The 12,275-nt window shown below is 38.8% G+C and overlaps 2 protein-coding genes across 2 annotated transcripts; both read right to left on the reverse strand.

The window, feature by feature from the left end:
* Positions 1–1,628: 1,628 nt before the first annotated feature.
* LOC145490306 (RYamide receptor-like) lies at positions 1,629–4,071 on the reverse strand. The gene is made up of 3 exons (XM_081469433.1): positions 3,801–4,071; positions 2,309–2,579; positions 1,629–1,960 (listed from the first exon to the last, which is right to left on the reverse strand). Exons 1-3 carry the CDS (start codon positions 3,911–3,913, stop codon positions 1,658–1,660), a joined length of 687 nt encoding a protein of 228 aa, XP_081325559.1. The 5' UTR covers positions 3,914–4,071; the 3' UTR covers positions 1,629–1,657.
* A 2,608-nt stretch (positions 4,072–6,679) lies between these two features.
* LOC145489906 (pyroglutamylated RF-amide peptide receptor-like) lies at positions 6,680–11,925 on the reverse strand. Its single transcript, XM_081468986.1, has 4 exons — positions 11,235–11,925; positions 9,778–10,048; positions 8,638–8,895; positions 6,680–7,210 (listed from the first exon to the last, which is right to left on the reverse strand). Exons 1-4 carry the CDS (start codon positions 11,381–11,383, stop codon positions 6,884–6,886), a joined length of 1,005 nt encoding a protein of 334 aa, XP_081325112.1. The 5' UTR covers positions 11,384–11,925; the 3' UTR covers positions 6,680–6,883.
* Between the last annotated feature and the right edge of the window lie 350 nt (positions 11,926–12,275).

Here is a 12,275-nt window from a genome sequence, read left to right on the forward strand (position 1 = left end):
CAGCCTTAAATTAAGGTATGTCCGCCATTTTGAATAATCAAATACAGCCGGTGCCAGAAACTCGTTTGTCCAGTTTAGCTATGACGTCAGTGGTTCCTCATTGGCTCACAACCGAGCCTTTTGTTCTTTCGCTTTATAAGCGCGACACCACCCGGATGGTTGGGCGGCTATTTAACTCCACCACAGTATACACATCTATCTCAAATACTCCAGAGTACCATATGGATGCTTAATAAGTTATTTCCCGCCTGTATAACATTAATATCCTCCACATGCATATACCTACAGTTCCTGCATAACATCCCTCAGCCTGCATTTGATTATCCCAGCATAATTTCTCCCCCCCAGAAATAACTCGATATATACACGGCCTCCCAGATATATACCTACACACTGCCTACATCTCATTAATCCCCCCATATTACCTACACAACCTGTATAACATTATATCTTGTTTGAAAGTTAAGTTCATTAATCCCCCTACATATATCTGCACTCTCCCCATATATACCTACACACATATCTTGCTAATAAAAATTTACATCAAGTTAATAAAATTGTTAATATTACCGTTGAACTGTTGACCTTTCTGTTACGTTAGAAGGTTTTTCAAAGTTAATGTTCATTGATCTCCTGTTTTTGAAAGTTAAAATCCAGTAATCTCTTGTTAAAATTATACACATATTTATATTCTAACATTTGTCATACAATGCAATGTGTTCATCGACTCAAACCACCAGAACACTACAGATCCTGATCCGTGGAAGAAGGTCCTGTAATGTGAGTCGGGTGGGTCGGGTGGGTTGTATTATTGACCATCTCTAAGTCCTGAGGTTCAGGGGAGGGATGTACCCTGGGTAGTGCGGAACAAGAGCAGAATATCATTGCCTTCACCTTCTCCCTGAATTGCTGATTTAACAAAGCGTAGACGAACGGGTTGCAAGCGGAATTGAACAAGATCATTATGTTGGCGCAGGCAATTGGGACGAAACCAACGTTGTAGGATGTTGTGTAATGTAAGACGTAGACAATTGAGGCCGTGCCCCAGCAGATCCCAAATATGGCAGTGACAGCTACGACCATCAAGGTAACACGCTTCCGCACTCTAATGACACCCTGTGTATGGAGAAGTACAAATCGGATCAAGATAGCATATCCGAATCGATCAATAAAGCTAATGTCAGTCGTTGAAAAATACTTCAAACAGTCTTGTTTAAGTTTAGTGAGTTAAAAAACACTCATGGCGAACTGATACTGTTGGCAGTGAGCAGAAAAAAAGGAGATAAGTAAACAAAATTGCATAATGATCCCCTAACTTATTTTTGTTTTAAAGGCTCTTTTGGCGGGGCAGATTTTCTTTTCCTTTTAAAGGAGCTCAGTCGTGGTGTTTTGAGTTATTTTGTCCAGGCAGAAAATTGCATTTAAACTGAAGGAAACCTGAAAATAGCATTTTACTAAGATAGAAAAACACCAAAGTGATTAAAATAAAGCGAAAAGGGACAAGGACGGTCAAGGATGGAGAAAATTAACACGGATTACAATCAACGAACTTGAAAAATTTAGGTTAAACTTTTCAAGATGCCCAAACTGTGGCGTAGCTCCTTTGATCTGATTGTTTGAGCTTGCCAGTTGAGTGCGATTTGTCTTGTTAAAGTCTTCAGGTCCATACTGTATGGCATGATACAGCTATCGTGACACTGACCTTTTGTTGGCAAGTGAGTTGAGTGTCGTCATTACGTTTGAACCACAAAGTCCGCACGACTTTGGAGTACAGAAAAACCATTATTGCCAAGGATAGATTAGTCAAAGCTATCCACGTAAGAGGGTAAGCCTTCTCCATCCACCGCTCAGGAAAGATTTCCACGCAGTAGTGACTGTTGTCCTGTGTCCCAATCTTCGTGACAAGGAACAGTGGAATATTGAAGATCAAGGAGAAGGTCCAAATGCCAGGAATAATAATCTGAAATAGCAAAGTGTCAACCTCGTAGTAGGAATCTTCATTATTGAAGGCGCTAGGGCAAGGGTATATCTTGAAAAAATGCACCTCTTAGTTTCAAGTTCGCCCAATGACAAAAAATGCCTTAAACGTCCCATAGAAACATTAAATTCCAGGCAAGACGACCATTTGATTTCCGTGTATTTATAATAACCAAATGAAATTCACGAAGCGAGTTTCCCAAGTCACACTGCTTTTGTGGTTCAAGAGCAAGTTGTTTAAAGAGAAGTGAAGATTCAGAGATGTAAGACTGCACCGGGAAAGTTATATAAAAAAGCGCTTCATTTAGGGATAGTTTTTTAAGTGACCTACCTTCAGTTTACGTTTTGTAAGCTCCCCTTTGTTACCAAGAGGATACAATACTGCATAATATCGTTCAACGGCGATTGCAGCTAAAGTACAAACCGAGGAGGTTGCTCCAACCCATGCAGTGATTCCAGCTGTCAACAGTTTACATAAAACTGTACCAGTCCCACCGTCTGGGTGTGTGAGACTGAATTGAAAAAAAAATCTTGGGATCATAAAGGCGGCGTACAAGACATCGGCTACAGCCAGGTTTACAAGAAGATAATTTATGGAAGCCCTGCAGTATTGAAAAGCATTTAGTAAGTTCAGTTTCGTTAGGCTTACATGTGTCTAAGCAACTTTGATGTAACAATTTAGAATCACAATTCATTTTCTTATAATTATTCAGCAGGATCGGTAATAATTTGCAAAGCTTTTCCAACAACTTAGCGAGTGCCATTTTTCAATTTTGAAATATCATAAGCAGAATTTCCTACTTTTAACTCGTAAATTGCACGTGGTGTGCAACGACTCCTGAGGCAACCGACCGCAAGGTAACCGTATCTGTCTTTGTTTACTATTTTCATTTTTTCTTCTATTGTTCTTCTTTTCACCGAGAAAAGTAAGAATTAGAATTAAGCCTAGCGTGATACGTGATAAACTGGGTTCGACATCACGCCGGTTCGTGTACTCGAGTGGGTCAGCTTACAATTTCCTCGTTCATCAGTCTTCGTTCAACGATGGTCTTAACATTTCGTCGCAGCAGGTCATTTCATTTTGTTTGAAGTTACAATATGCCGCGCTTAATATAAGTTTTTTCGCGAAAAGTCGGTAAGTTAGTAAGGACAATTCATTTCGTCTTATTGATTAAGACTGAAATGTTCTAGTTCTTAATCAAAAATATTTTTGAAAGAAAACACTTTTCCATACGGTGTTTCCTTTTTTTATTCACATTTTACCAGCTTCAGTTGAGATGGTATTTATGAAAAATTGCGTGATATGAATTAAAAGGCCAAGCGCGTACTTTCTTTTCAACCTTTTATATCTTCATCATTTCACACTATAGCCAGTGAAAAGTATTATGGTAAAGAATATTTTCTTGATCTTATCGCTGGGAAAATGACAATAAATGCAAATAATAGGTCTCACATGTACAGGCTCGGCAATATTGGAGGTTCCAAATATTGCAAATAAGAAACGTTAAATTTAAATTGTTACGCATTCTTGTCCAAGTGTTTCTTTCTATAGTTCCTAAAGTTGTGCATCCAAAGTATTTTCAAGTCTTTAATTCACGAGTTGTCCCGTAGAGGCCTTTGATCATCATTGGAATCATTTGTCTACCAACGTTGGCATTCTCTCTTTAATTTTCCCCAACTTTGGATTTTTGTTACTAATTTTCCCCAACTTTTTCGATAACATACCAATGTCTGGCTTCCCCTCGTTATTTAAACAAAACTGTCTTTTTTTTTTAGTATTAATCTTGAACCTTGTTGTCGGCATCATTGTATTTTCGACATACCTCATATCTCGATTTTTCTTTATGATCGCACAGACAAGAGAGTTTCCAATGATATCCACAATGACGAGTACGGAGTGTACGGTTGTTATGGCAACACTAGCTGTTTCGGACATGATGGAAGGACGTCGCTGGTTACGTAGTTCCTTGACCTGAGTGCTTCAATCGATAAGAATACGTTTGTTAGTAATCAAAAACCGACCAAAGTAAAACCCAGGAAAAACCTGTCAAAATTTAATCAATCTTTTGCACTGTTTTCGTTTAAGCTTTTACAGCCCAGTTAGGATCAAAACCTTTATTTCAATCTTTTTTCTTACGAGAAAGAAAAGTCAACAAGAGAGCAGACGGTCCATTTTTGTTTTTTTTTTACAGTGTAAAAAAAGCAAAAACAATCAAACGCGGAATTCAGACGAGAGAATATGCTTGATAAAAGTGCAATCTGGATTTCTTTAATCCAAAACGATTTGGCAATTCATGGCCTAAAAAATTAAATTACATGAAATGATACACTAACTCAGAAATAGAAATAAAAAACAAATTATATAAGTCACCTTTATCTCTTGAAAATTCCCTGAGTCATCATCGACTTCGGTTCAATATCATCAATACTTCGACGATAAAACCGACTCAGTTCACCTAGTTCCAGGAAAAACTTTGAAAACTGCGTGTTATTCGCTTCAAAGTTAAATCATTCCGCAATAGCACCCTATTCTGGAGAATTGAAATGCAAAAACATTAAATACGCTGTAAACAAACTGGCAAGTTTTTTAAAATCCACATGCGACAGCATCACTTGAGTGTATGATAGTGCGGTGGTGCGATAAAAATTACCCAATGAGCGTGCCAGAAAATGTGACAGTTACTATAAGAAAAATATACTCACATTATTTTTAGTTTCTCGACAGGTGTGAGTTGTAAAGGAAAGCTTCGATATCTACCCTCGATGTATTTAAGTTTAATGTTTTCGTTATATAATAAAATTTGTCCATTTTATCGCTACTGACATTTCTTCTTGTGCCAAGATTACAAATCTTGTAATTATCGCAACTAATACCGTATTTTCGCCATTAACACCCCTGGCGTTATTTCAAACTTGGCTTTGTAGATCCGGCGTTTATTGATTTGACTTTAATTTTGTAAATTATTCGAGCCTGGAGTTTTTTATTCTTTACTTTGGAGAACTAAATATATCTTATCTTCATACCTAACGTCTATTATACCGCTTATTATGTTGTGGTTCAATATTACCCTTGGTGCAACTTGGTTTTTCCCTTTGTTTCATGCAAAATATTACCATACGCCAGAACAAAGGAATATACCAAAATGTACCAAGGGAAAAATTGAACCATAACATAAACATTCCTTGAGGGTCTTTTTTTATAAATCTATCTGTGAGATCCGGCATCGAAAAATCACGGGAAATGGTTTGGACGTACTGTAACGCACGTTTCATTTTCACCACTTTAATACCCTTAGGGTTACAGGGGAAGCACCTCTTCGAACGCCATTGCCCCCAGCCCGCCAACCCTCGCCCCGTGCCAGAAAACAAAAACACGTCCGGTCGTAGTAGCACTAAGAGCTGAAAATGTGTTGTTAGGTGATTTATTTCAACTCGACGTAATTGCACGGTCCCGTTTTTAATCGATCGTTATTTGGCTATTTTGCTCTCGATTTTCAAGGGATTAAATACCAAATGTCATATTGGCGAGTCTCAGTATCAATACATACACATGCTAGTGTATGTTGCTGCAAGAACTAGGCACGAGGCGAAGCCTCTCCACGTCTCGACTGTTTTCAAACAATGCATATACACAAGTTTAAATTTCCTAGTAGTAATAGTCGGAGTACCTTAAATAACGATACGCAATCTGCGGAAAGATGCGGATAACCTTTGTTGCAATTATCTTAGCAAACACCGTCCGAAACACAACTGTAATCTCCGGGCTTATGAACATTCATTTTTTTAATTCCGAGACCAACCACGGAAGCCCTCAAAAAGAGCTTTGCTTACAATATACTAAATAAATAAAGGTTTTATTATTATTTATAATCTCCTGTCACTGACCGTACATAATCTGCCGAACGATTCGGAAAATCTCTTGTTACCTTAAAATGCTCTATAGAACACCTCAGGGAGGTGATGTTTGGTCATCTTACAAATTTTGTAGGGGATTTCTCAATTGTAAAGATATACAACCTTCATTGCCGCAGCCCATTTGACACATAAATAGCTCTGTATCAGTTCTAAGCTGTGTTCTATGTTTGGAATTTGTAGTGACTTTACTGCCGTGTGGACCGTTTGGTTACAATCAAAAAGTTCTTACATTTTGCACTATTAAATTCTGCCTTGAAAAGTTACTACAATATTGGGGTAACAAATTCATTACATTTTTGCGTATATATAAATAATTAGCATACATGTAATTGAACATATCGCCCAAGGTTCTCTAGGGCTGTTGGGGTGTCATATGAGGCCAGGGTAAATGTCCTTCCTTGTTTCTTCTTCTCGGCAATTCATTTTTCCAGTAATATTATTTCTCAACCTTCCTTCGATAATTCAGAGAAACTAGACTGAAACGACGCCATTTTGTTGACCGCCTTAAGCCACGGCGCACTAATGGCTGATAGTGTGCGATGCCTCAGCCAATCAGATTGTAGCATTTTCATTAATATACTTTGAAGAATTCTACCAATAAAATGTTACGTTGCTTTTGGCCCACTGTTCTTCATGGTGAAATGGTTTATGATGTAAAGTTAAATTACTTTTTCATCTAAATTCAGACGTGCAACAATAATCAATAATCATATCGGCTTCTGAGCTTATTGAACGGCGCTCATAATGTTCTAACGGACATTTAATATTCATGAAATAGTTTGATTAAATAGCTCACAAAACAAATGGGAATAATAATATTTATAATGCGCGCACTGCACTTAAAATTAAACAAAAAAATTGCTAAAAACAGCTTAAGCTCGTCGTCAAAAAAATCTTTGAGTACATATGAATTCTATTCCTCAGAACAACAGTGCTCATCGACTGAAAGTTGAAACACCAAGAACATGTCACTCCGTGGAACATGATTCTGTTATGTGGCTGTTTCGTTAGCAAGTTCTGTACATGTGTCGTCATGCTTCGGCATAGGATGAACCCTTGATGTCAAGAACCCACTGCACAGAATCATTCTTTTGATCATTTCTCTGAATTGCTTGTTCATCAGAGCGTATACAAAGGGGTTGACAGCAGAATTGAACATCACCATTGTGTTAACAGTGGCGACTGTCACAAGGTGAATGTTATTTAATGCAACGTTCCTTAATAAATAGATGACCTGATTCGTCCCCCAACAGATTCCAAATATGGCAGTAACTGTAACAATCATTAAGGTGACACGCTTACGTACCTTCATGACACCCTGTGTATGAAGAAAAAAGCCCAAATAAGAAAGCTATTGATTATAGTCCGCACGACCAGGAATGTAAAGTAATCTGCAATATGATCTCGCGGATTTTAAGTATTTTTGTTGTGAATTCACAGTTTGGTGATTTTTGGCTCATTAGCCTCCTTCGCAGACATTATTATTTGGCTATTCGCACACCCCTCCTCTGTTTATTCCAGTGAATCATACAGAGGAGCCAAAAAGTAAACCCGCCAAAAAGTCTTGATTTGGCCGAAGTGTCTCAAACTGCCGAAGCTTATCCATGTTACATTAGCATGAAGTTACTAAGAGCATTTCTATCCACTTGCTGGGATGTTAGTTCATCGAAGGGTTACCAACCAGCATTGCTTTCTTTGGTATTAAGAGAAGATCGAAGTAAGTGAGTTAATCCCCCATAGAGGCCTTGTAACCAAGATGATCCCTGTTGAGTTATTTTTAGACCTGGCAGCCAGTTTTTTCGCGGATGTTACTCGTTTTATGCGTGGAAAGCCCAAGCGGCCTGACACGCCAGGATTTGTCCATGATTTGTCTACAAAGAGAAGGAAAACCGCTAATGCTTTGGGTATACCTTCTTTGATATTGAAACAAAGAACGCGCGATCCGCCAGTATGTTCTTTTGGTCTAATAGGTCACTTTTGACATACTAAAATTCAGCTTGATAGTGAGGCCTATAGCACATAAACAAAAGAAATGAATAAACATGTCATTCAATTGCCTTTGTTTGTGTCCTTTAAGCCTCACTGGCAAGCTGAAGTTTAATATATCGAAAACAGTCAATTGCATCATGCAATTATACCAAAAGACCATGGGCATCCTCCACATTCGCGGAAGAAAGGGGTACAATGTCTAAAAATAACTTATAGGAATTACCTTTGGTGTAAGGCTTATATGGGGGATTCACTCTCTTACCTTCTCTTACTCTATTCTTTTGCTGGTACCCATTTATACACCTGGGTGGAGTGGGGTACTCCATAAGGACACCATGCAATGACCCCTGCCAACGCTCGAACTCAAAGCGTTCGAATGTCCAGCGTACCAGTCTTAAGGCCTTCACGCCTCCTTTGCACGAGGCTAAAGCAATCTACATACTTTAATTTTAGCATGGTAGTATGGATAAATGAAATTGACATTACAGCACTTAAATGGGTTCCTCATGTTCGCTTGAGGTTTTGAAACTTTACAGCGATAATCAACACTAATCCTCGATCTATTGCAACTTGCACGTGCACAGTTCATTACACAAATTTTTATTAATACAAAGGTGATGATCTACATGTAGGGGGTGAAAGGCAGAGCATTTTAAAAAAATCTGTGCATTTGTTTCGATTTGTTGTTCCACTCATGAAGAGGAAGCTAAAAAAGGTAGAATGTCTCTTCAAGTGGATTCAGAATTTGGCATTTACCTTTTGTCGATGGTTGAGTTGATTGTCATCATTTCCTTTAAACCACAATATGTACACGACCCTAGAATACAGCCCGACCATCACTGCACATGAAAGAAAAACCACGATTTTCCACGACAAGGAATAAGCTCTCTGCATCCAACCGGCTGGCCAGATAGACACACATAAGTTGCCGCTCTTTTCCTTTCCGATGTCCTTTACAAGGAATACCGGGATATTTAGTACAATTGCGAAGATCCAAGTACTGGGAATAATCACCTGAAAAACACGGTGGTAACAATGATTAAAAAACAAAAGCTGCCGATAAGGTGCAGGTATAGATAAACGAGAAGGCCATCTGTAACGCTACAACTCAGTGAGGGTTAATGGCAATTGCATGTAAACAAATTGTTTTGTGTTCGTTTCGTCGATAAGTTCACGACTAATAAATTTTACACTGTAATTTGAAATACTACCAAGAGGAATTTTTTTACTTGTATACGTAGCTTCCCCGGTGTTATTAAGGACAACTGCTTCATTGTCTGAAGGTTGCAAACTGGAAAGCCATTTTGCTCACGATTCTCGCGAGCTGCGGGGTGGATGGTAGACACTACCCCAAGTTTGAGCAGCCAATCAGAATGCGTGAAAAACACTACGAACTGGTTCAGTATACACTTAATAAAATTAACGTCGGCGTGCGCTCAAGGGCGAGAGAATTGAAAATGTACCTAACCAATGAGATCTAGAAGGGAGGATTTAAGGTTGTTTTTCAATCGGTGATTAACACAAATATGTACATAGCACACCAAATTTGATTCCTAGTTAAACCGTTTAAAGTTCCGGCTCCGTTCTCTAAACGGCATAACTAGCCAAAAAGCAACAAAAACAGCACTGGCGGTATAGTCGATGCTAATAACATTTCTGCAAGAGGTTATGTGCGTGATATCAGGCTTAAATGCCTGCAGGCTGGCTCCAAAATTACTTTAACACCATACAGACACCAAATACGTTCAAAAACAGAGATGCCATACGTTATAATCTAAGAATATTCCAAAGAATATTTTCAGCCTAAAATAGACAGAAAAATAAGAATATTCAGCCTCGGTCGGAAAAACAAAATTCGTATAAAAAGAGTGCAGGTTTAATTTGTCAGTGACACACCTTTAGATTTTGCTTGGTAAGTTTCCATTTGTTTCCGTGAGGATACATTACTGCATAATATCGTTCAATAGCGATTGCAACCAGAGTGACAAATGAAGAGGTTGCTCCAACCCACGCGACATTCCCGTCTGTCAGTAATTTGCACAAAACTGTACCAGTCATCCCGTCTGGGTGGGTTGAAGTAAGCTTGAGAAATATCCTTGGAGCCATAAACGCTGCGTACAAAATATCCGCTACAGCCAGGTTCACAAGTAGATAATTGATGGGAGTCCTTTGAAATGAGATGCAGAAAAGAAATTATAAGGATCGGAAGGCGTAAAGATACGTTATTAAATCACGCGCTTTTGCAAGAACCTTTAGAAGTGGATATATACTACTATACTTTCTTTTTCACCTATTTGCCTATCTGTGTATTTCTTTGTTGCTCAAAACTGCACCAACTATTACAATTCAGGGAAATATCTAATGACAAAAGAATAGTCAATGGCATTCCGTGAAGGATTCTACAGTAGCCCCTTCCGCACTACGCCGGAGAAATAAGAAAACGCATTTTTATTTCTACAGATAGGTGTACCGTCCACACTAATCCGTCAGGACAACTTAGCTTGCATTTCGAAAACGCTCGATCCTCAAACCGGAGGAATTTGAAAACGCCGGCCTTGCGTTTACAGTTAACGGACATGTAATACGGAGCTTTTCGAAAGCGATAACTTTACGATAATCATGCGATTTCCCAAGTTTTCCTCAAACACAAATCTGAGATGACCGGCGATTGTTGCGTTTCAAAATTTCTCCGGCGTGTTATGGGCACGGCCTGTTACACCAAACAAGACTCAGTCTTTTGCCAGGAAAAAGCTCAACTACCAAGAATGCGGAACTAGAGGATGATCGTGTCTTGTATCGACATGCACGGGTATCTCTTCGAATTCGTTGATGAAGGTGGCGTAAAATAACTGTGAATTAGCCAAAACCGGGAAAAAATGTCCAATATGATTAGGTTTTGTTGATTATACTCTTATGTGCCTTCAATATTTCAACTTCGTAGCCGGAATAATTTTTCAAGGCTGTTAGTAAATACCCGAGCGAAGAATCTACTCCCTGTATACTACTTATTCAATCTGGATCGTTTTTTATGTACATTCGGGCCAAAGAACTGTGAAAAATCGCCCTTACAAATTTCCTGATCGTTCTGATTCGTACCTTTTCAGTGTTCATTGTTATATACCTGAGCTAAAAAGCTTTTTAATCTTACAACAAATAAATATCAACGAAATCTGCCATTTGAACTCCCATAAACTCTACCTCACCAGCACTTCCTCAACCCTTCTGTTATTTCCGTTTGGAGCAAAGAACCTTCTCTTAGATAATGCATTTATTCGGTAATTGTTCGCTTTCACGTCTTTATTTAACCAAGTAGAATACCATTATTTATAACACGCATTTCATATTCGACATACCTCATAACTCGATTCCGCTTGATGATTGCACAAACGAGAGAGTTTCCCACAATATCTACAATTGCGAGTAGGGTGAGTACGGTTGTTATGGCAACATCAGCTGACTGAAGCATGATCGAAGAGTACCAGTGTAATTCCGTGATCTGCATAAAACCAGGACAGGAATGCGTGAAGCCTTTCTAGATTGATAATCACTAGCAGATAGGTATTGAGCCGATTAAGCCTCGTCTACAAGAGCAATTTTTATGTGACAATTTTATATAAATGCATATGATCGTGTAGCTGGCACAGCAAATATTTGTCAGCAGTTCAAAGTTCAGTGAGCCAGTAATGACTTTGGACAGCCGAAATACACAGAAACAAGGCGGGGCTGCTTAGCCATCCCCGAAAATCTTGGTGCTTAAGAACATGTTAGCCAAATTTTATGTGACGAGTCGTCTACACCACGGGTTGCCCAAGCTTGCAGATGAGTGTCCCTTGTACATCCATTCAGAGATAGTACTCGGGTTACGCAACAGTCGAAATATAAGGATTTGAATGGGAAAAACGGTTACATTTTTAGAGCGAGTTAGTCTCTAATTCTCCAGATATAGGGTGGCAGAAGTCGAAATATCGACTTTGCTCTTTGTTCGTCCACAAATAGCCCTTTGGTAGATAGGAAACGTGATATAGCTTTTAACTTGGAAAATCCGAGTTATAGGTACGGATGCGAGTCTCACTCTATCCATCAGTTCCTTCCTTCCTTCTTTGGATTCCTGTAAGCTTTTTTGTGATCGAATCCGCTCAACAATACAGAAAGCTTTCGCAGTCGCAGCGAAGTTCACTGAAGTTATATCCGAACTGAAGGTGAAACGATTTCCTTGCGGAATGATTAATTTTAATTTTTATTAGCGATTTTTCTCACTTTTCTTTGCATTTCTGACGAAGGTAACCAATATCTTACCTCAGAAATGATCTACATTGAATAGATTTTCCCACGAACGTTAGTGTATTTCCCGAAGGTGTCCGCTCAGTACAGGTTTAACCGTATTCGATTGCCGA

Source organism: Orbicella franksi, chromosome 6 (genome assembly GCF_964199315.1).
Source record: "Orbicella franksi chromosome 6, jaOrbFran1.1, whole genome shotgun sequence".
In the NCBI taxonomy this organism is placed as follows: domain Eukaryota; kingdom Metazoa; phylum Cnidaria; class Anthozoa; order Scleractinia; family Merulinidae; genus Orbicella; species Orbicella franksi.

What these genes read in the sequence shown, in the direction of transcription:
- LOC145490306 (XM_081469433.1), bottom strand. Translation starts at nt 3,913, where the DNA reads ATGTCCGAAACAGCTAGTGTTGCCATAACAACCGTACACTCCGTACTC. An exon ending in AAGAAAAATCGAGATATGAG is followed by an intron (nt 2,580 to 3,800) that starts GTATGTCGAAAA and finishes TCAATACTGCAG; the next exon opens with GGCTTCCATAAATTATCTTC. An exon ending in TTACAAAACGTAAACTGAAG is followed by an intron (nt 1,961 to 2,308) that starts GTAGGTCACTTA and finishes TTGCTATTTCAG; the next exon opens with ATTATTATTCCTGGCATTTG.
- LOC145489906 (XM_081468986.1), bottom strand. Translation starts at nt 11,383, where the DNA reads ATGCAGATCACGGAATTACACTGGTACTCTTCGATCATGCTTCAGTCA. An exon ending in AAGCGGAATCGAGTTATGAG is followed by an intron (nt 10,049 to 11,234) that starts GTATGTCGAATA and finishes CTCATTTCAAAG; the next exon opens with GACTCCCATCAATTATCTAC. An exon ending in AACTCAACCATCGACAAAAG is followed by an intron (nt 7,211 to 8,637) that starts GTAAATGCCAAA and finishes CTTCATACACAG; the next exon opens with GGTGTCATGAAGGTACGTAA.